Genomic DNA, 6161 nt, shown 5'->3' with positions numbered 1-6161 from the left:
AGCCTTTTTTCCTCCAGGTGTGGCAAAGCTGGGTGGAGGGCTGATGTTATTGCATCCTCAACGGAGTGATTTGAGTGGTACGCACACTGAAGGGGGTTGAATCTGGCAGGGAGGTTAGGTTTGATATGCTGCATGACTAACCTTTCGAAGCACTTCATGATGATGGGTTAGAGTTATCTCAACTTCTTCATAATGGTCATCATGTTTGCTGGGGGAGACACCGCTAAGCAGAGAGGCTGTCAGTAGGTCCTCCTCAGGGTTCCTCAGAAACACTTCCACTGGAGCGTCACGTTGGAGGTCAGGAGCGCAGGGTCAGGAGGTCAGGAGGTCAGGAGGTCAAAGGCACAGGCCTAGCCTGAGAAATGTGCAGCCTCCCAAGAGGGCTGTGGGTCAGTACAGAACAGTTTGCCTTTTTGTTCTGTGGTCTTAGATGCAAGTGGTACTATGGTATTCTGATTTCATATTGGTTGACACACTCAGCAATAAAGCCAACACCAGTAACATCAGGATCCAGTAGAAGGCTGTATGGGTATAATGTATATTGATATCTACTGGGATTCACCATGACCACTTTAAGAACTGTTTCCTTTCCTGGTATTTTTTTTAATGATTTGAAATACATTTTAAAACTTTATGAAACGAGAAAGGTGTTTTACACGCAGAATTTAACGAACAAACAAATAAATTCTTCAATTGCCCTTTACTAGCGCCCTCTAGCGAAGAAATAACCATTGGTCAAACATTTGCTTTGAAAGTCATAAAGCTATTTACTCCTTCTTGAAAACTGGCTGAATTTTGGATTTTGGGCTGAAGTACCGGTACATGTGAGCTGCACTGACAATAACTGTATTATTATTATTCCGATTATTGCTATGAAAGACAGAATTCCTGCTATACGAAGGTCGGCAAGTTCCACCTACAGCACAGCACTCAAAACGTATTGTCTGTTTCACAAGTCGGAACGAATAAAGTTTGTTCAAACCGGAAGAAGAATACAAACACAGCGGCTTTCCGCCTTCTTCGCGCTGAAAGAGGATACACGCTTTATACAATAGACTCGGGGGTTTGTGCCGGCACTGGTGTCTAGTCAACGCTTGCAAAATAACTTGTCACGAAGTGTGCCTGTGGGATATTTTCAACATAAACCTGAAGTGAACGACACTAGTAGTGGTGCTGTGCTCGGTTGTCGTCAAACGACGTCTCAACGATTCCGAACTCGGAGCCCCGCCGCCTTCGTTCAGCCACTGCACCGCGGACACACCGCTTTGCTAACCGCGCTCTCGCGGCGAAGCTTCGTTCTGTGTGTTCCAGAAGACTCGATGGCCGACCCGGCGCAGGTCAAGAAGGACGGAGGGATGGACACCCCGGCGGAGGAGCCGCCAGGGACCGATGCCCAGGACACCTCGGCGGACAGCGCCGCAGTCTCGGGGGAAAGCACGGAGGGGCCCAGGCCAACGGTAGAGGACGAGAAAACGGTGTGTCGGAATCGTCGTGTTCCGCAAACGGGAGAGTCGTGGTGTGTGTGTGAGAGAGCGTGCATTTGAGAATTGAAATACTACGACAGTGCTTGGTTCGAACTGGGGGTCTCGACATTATTTTATGCTGCGTTTTTACCTCATTTCCACAGACACAGAAGTAGACCAATTTTATTACATTGCATTATACAGTACTTCTTATAGATCGAAAGCAAATTGTGTGAGAAAGTGGTTACATCATACATGCCTGCAAAGATTCTATTGAGACCAGCCCAAGGGGTAGTGCAGCTAGTATTTTGAAATAGGTATGTAGTGCTCGGGTGCAGGGGTTCAAACCCTGAGTCATAAGTAGAAGGTGGCAGCAGTGATCTGTCCACTACCCCACTGGCCCAGTACTGTGGAACACCTCATGCGAAATACAGTGAACTCTTATGCAGGTTGTACTCCAGCCATTAGTGCAATCACTTCCTGTGTTAGTGACCCGTAGTTAAAGGCTGCAGAATGTCCCCACTTTCTCTGTTTTCGAACATAGTACCCAGGCAAGAGTTATTTGTCAAAAGATGTTCAGAAGTATTAGCACACTCTTTAGTAGGGTGACACATTGGGGTGTCAGAGCTTCTGGGCTGTGATTTTGGATCTGGGGTTGAATGTGGGTCAGTCTCTGTGGAGTTTATATCTTCTGCCTCTGTGGCTTTCTGCCCATATTTCATATACATGGGGTGGAGAAGACAACAGTGAACCCACTTCATTATTCTCCCTTACTGTGAAAACCACCCATGTGGTTGCTAAGAGATCTCTGACTCGCCAGCGCTTACCCTTAACTTACTTGCCTTTAATATGCAAAACTTGGTCCACAAGTGTTTCAGGAACATGAAGTTATGAGCTATGAGTTTACTGAAGTGTATATAATTTCGTATGTCCTCCCAGGTACTACAGAAAGACAGCAGTGCTGGAGAAGATGGGGAGGGTTCCAGTGGCCTCCACCCTCCTGCTGTCAAAAAACTGAAAGTGGAACCGGAGAAGAAGAAGGAGAAGCGACAGAAAGTCGATGAGGATGAGATCCAGAAAATGCAGTAAGTTGAATCAAGAGACCAGTTAGAACTGACTTCGAGAGTCATAGATAAAGTAATATCTCCATAAAGGGAAGATGTTTCTCACTTGACTGAAGCAAGCAGAAACTCTGAGTTCTATTTCCTCTGTAGAGTTTTGGTGTCCTCATTCTCTGAAGAGCAGTTGAACCGGTACGAAATGTACAGACGTTCGGCATTCCCAAAGGCAGCCATTAAAAGGGTAAACTGCTATTCAGGCATAAATCTGTAAATAAATTCTGACAACACTCTTTGAGAACCAAATGTTAATGTAGAAGCTTAACTTGTGTCAAATGAGCGCCTGGTGTCTCTTTTTATTACAGTTAATCCAGTCCATCACTGGATCATCAGTTTCTCAGAATGTGGTTATCGCCATGTCTGGAATCTCAAAAGTCTTTGTCGGGGAAGTTGTTGAAGAAGGTGAGTCTGTTTCCTTCCTGAAGATATGAAATTGCTGTAGCTCGCAGCAAGGCACAAAGTTTTCACATAAATACAAAATATAATTTATGGCAAGGGCATGTAGGTGACTGGCCAGTGTAAAGGACTTAGGCCACTGGAACTTTATTTTCATTTAAAGGCCTGTGATTCCTTGGTCCTCAGTTGTAGTGCTTCTGTTTCTCTGGCATTCTGCACAGTACCTGCTTTTTTGACATTGTTCACTTTGGCTTTGTAGCCCTAGATGTGTGTGAGAAGTGGGGAGAGATGCCACCACTGCAGCCAAAGCACCTGAGGGAGGCAGTGCGGAGGCTGAAGAACAGGGACCAGATCCCCAACACCAAGTATAAGCGCATTGTCTTCCACTGAGTGCCCTCTGTGCCTCCACACTTCACTGAGAAGTTTGGTCGCTTCCAGCTGTCTATTCTGCCTGGTGCTGAATGTACGAGGGGGAGTTGGATCCCCAGAGGGAAGGGTGGTGTTGTGGCATTTGTGACCAGGCAAAAAGTGTTTAGTCTGAGCCTGTGTCTTGCTGACAGCAAGGCCAGCATGGAGTTCAAAGTGAGAGAAATATAGTGATGGCAGTCCTTTTGGTGCCCCCTTCTAGTCTTTTTGTAATTGTACAGAGGTATAGTGTGTGTATGTCCAAGTGAATTAGCTGGACTGAAGTGTAACGTCAGAAATGTGAGAGTGCTTTAGCTGTTTTCAGCACAAACCTTTTTTTTTTTTTTTTTTTTTTTTTTAAATATAAAAATTGCCAAGTGCCTGCTTTATTGCCAGGTCTTATTTGTTTTAAAATGTATTGTAATAAACATATCAGTTTAATTATTTGTCTGTGTAGCTGACAGAATTTCAGTTCCCAGAAGCTAGCATGACTGTAATGATTACCCACAATCTCTATAACTGCTCACAATTTTGGTTTAATGCTGGTATGCAGAGGTGTCATGTTTCACTTCTGATGCCATAATTTATTCAGAAAGATAAGCTGTTTTTTGGAACCAGTTTAAAAAGCATCAGTGAAGAAACAAGAACAGACATCCTGTCATAGGCTGCACACATTAAATGGCAAAGAAAGAAATTACTTTATAATCCTAAATCAACTGCTTAGTTATTTTTAGTTTCTTAAGGGGTCAGTGAATGAGGGGGGGAAAAACATTTTCATCTACAAAAATGTTGCTATATGTCTTGAAGGATCTCCATCTTGGAACTGCACTCTTGTGATGGTGAGAGCAAATTTAACTTTATTGTGCGCTACGAGGCAGGCCCTCATCATTTTTAAGAGCTAAACCACTTCAGATTTTCTTAAACTTTTGAAGGAAAAAAAAAAGTTAAAAATCCACTTCTACAGATTTTTTTGTCATTAAATGTAAAAAAGAAAAAAATGGCAATATTTCGTTTTGAACTTCAGAAAATGTTTAGAGAGAAGTTGGCAAATTTTGAATATAAATTCAAAAGTTTTTGTTTAGGGTTTCATTTTTGCGAATCTAAAAATATGCTTTCTTATGAAATTAGTCATTAGGGAAAAGTTAATTTATGTACATTTTACATTTATTCATTTAGCAGACACTTTTGTCCAAAGCGACGTACATCTCAGCAAAAGTACAATTTGTGCATTACGTTAAGAGAAAGAGACATGGCTGCAGACATGTGGTTCTCAAGTAAACCTAGTTTATTACCTTCCACTTGATGCATTGATGTTCATCACTTAAGTAGATGCATAAAATACAGGGTAGACACATCCTGATACCCTCCTACCTTTTTTTAAAAAAAAAAAAAAATTAAATATAAGATATGCAAACAATCGCATGAATAGAAGCTTATCTGGGGATGCTCATAAAGTTACAGTGCATGAACGTTTACACCATACATGAGCTGGAGAGATCCTGGGCAAAATGAGTCCGAAAAGGTGAGTTTTCAGACTCTTCTTGAATGTAGACAAAGTTTACGCTGTTCTGAGTGAGAGGGGAAAGTCATTCCGCCACAACGGAGCCAGAACCGAGAACCTCCGTGCTTTACCTTTCGTGCATGGGACCACCAAGCAAGCAGAAGTAGATGAGCGAAGGGGCCTGGCTGGGGTGTACCGGTTGATCAAGTCCTGTAAATAGCTGGGAGCAGTTCTGTTGATGCATTTGTATACAATAACCAGGGTCTTGAATTTGATATGGGCAGCTATATGAAGCCAGTGTAGAGAAAAGAGTAGAGGAGATGTTTGTTTTGCCAGAGTGTTCCCACAACTCGTGCAGCAGCATTCTGTATCAGCTGCAGAGTTTGATGGCAGTAGCAGGAAGGCCACACAGGAGAGAGTTGCAGTAGTCCAGATGGGAAGTCACCATGGCCTGGACAAGTAGTTGGGTAGAGTCAATTGTGAGGTAGGGATGGATCCTACGAATATTATGCAGGATGTATCTTTAGGACCTGGTTGTGGCTTTGATGTGCTGAGAGAAAGACAGACTTGTGTCAATCGTTACTCCCGAACTCTTAGCCAAGGAGGTAGGCAAAATGAGAGAGTTGTCCAGTTTGATCGATAGATTGTAACAGGAGGACAGGCCAACTGGGAGGTGAAGAATCTCTGTTTTGGAGAGGCTGAGTTGGAGGTGGTGATCAGACATCCGTGAAGAGATGTCCAACAGGCAGGCAGCAATGCATGCGGAGATGTCTGATGCACCAGGTGGAAAGGAGAGGAACAGCTGGGTATCATCAGCATAACAGTGGTATTTGAATTCATGGGAAACTATGACCGAATCGAAGGAGGAGGTGTAGATGGAGAAAAGAAGGAGGACCCAATACCGAGCCCTGCAGGACACTGGTTGAGAAAGGCAGAGGAGAAGCACGAGAGCTCCACCAGACCACTTGATAGGATCTGTCAGAGAGGTAGGACTCAACCCATCTTAGTGCTGCACCTTTGATCCCAAGCTGATTAAGAGAGGAGAGTAGAAATCGGTGGTTGACTGTGTCGAATGCTGCAGACAGATCGAGGAGGATGAGGACCGAGTAGAGGGAGGTGGCTCTAGTGGCTTGGAGAGCATCAGACACCTGTCTTAGTGGAGTGACCAACCTTGAAACCAGACATAACCATTGAGGAGATGGTTCCGGGTGAGGAAATCAGACAGTTGATCACAGGCCGCCCGCTCTAGGGTTTTAGACAGGATCCTTCCTGTCTAAA

General features: G+C 44.1%; 1 protein-coding gene across 1 annotated transcript; it reads left to right on the top strand.

The window, feature by feature from the left end:
* Positions 1–987: 987 nt before the first annotated feature.
* On the top strand, positions 988–3731 carry taf11 (TAF11 RNA polymerase II, TATA box binding protein (TBP)-associated factor). Its single transcript, XM_018725477.2, has 5 exons — positions 988–1475; positions 2403–2548; positions 2678–2765; positions 2887–2983; positions 3237–3731. The coding sequence occupies exons 1-5, from the start codon at positions 1320–1322 to the stop codon at positions 3365–3367; spliced, it is 618 nt and encodes a 205-aa protein (XP_018580993.1). The 5' UTR covers positions 988–1319; the 3' UTR covers positions 3368–3731.
* Positions 3732–6161: the final 2430 nt, after the last annotated feature.

This window comes from Scleropages formosus, chromosome 22 (genome assembly GCF_900964775.1).
Source record: "Scleropages formosus chromosome 22, fSclFor1.1, whole genome shotgun sequence".
NCBI classification, from domain to species: domain Eukaryota; kingdom Metazoa; phylum Chordata; class Actinopteri; order Osteoglossiformes; family Osteoglossidae; genus Scleropages; species Scleropages formosus.
The sequence above is the reverse complement of the archived record's forward strand: the minus strand, read 5'-3'. Positions and strand labels throughout refer to the sequence as shown.

What these genes read in the sequence shown, in the direction of transcription:
- taf11 (XM_018725477.2), top strand. Translation starts at nt 1,320, where the DNA reads ATGGCCGACCCGGCGCAGGTCAAGAAGGACGGAGGGATGGACACCCCG. An exon ending in GATGAGATCCAGAAAATGCA is followed by an intron (nt 2,549 to 2,677) that starts GTAAGTTGAATC and finishes TTTCCTCTGTAG; the next exon opens with AGTTTTGGTGTCCTCATTCT. An exon ending in CGGGGAAGTTGTTGAAGAAG is followed by an intron (nt 2,984 to 3,236) that starts GTGAGTCTGTTT and finishes TTGGCTTTGTAG; the next exon opens with CCCTAGATGTGTGTGAGAAG.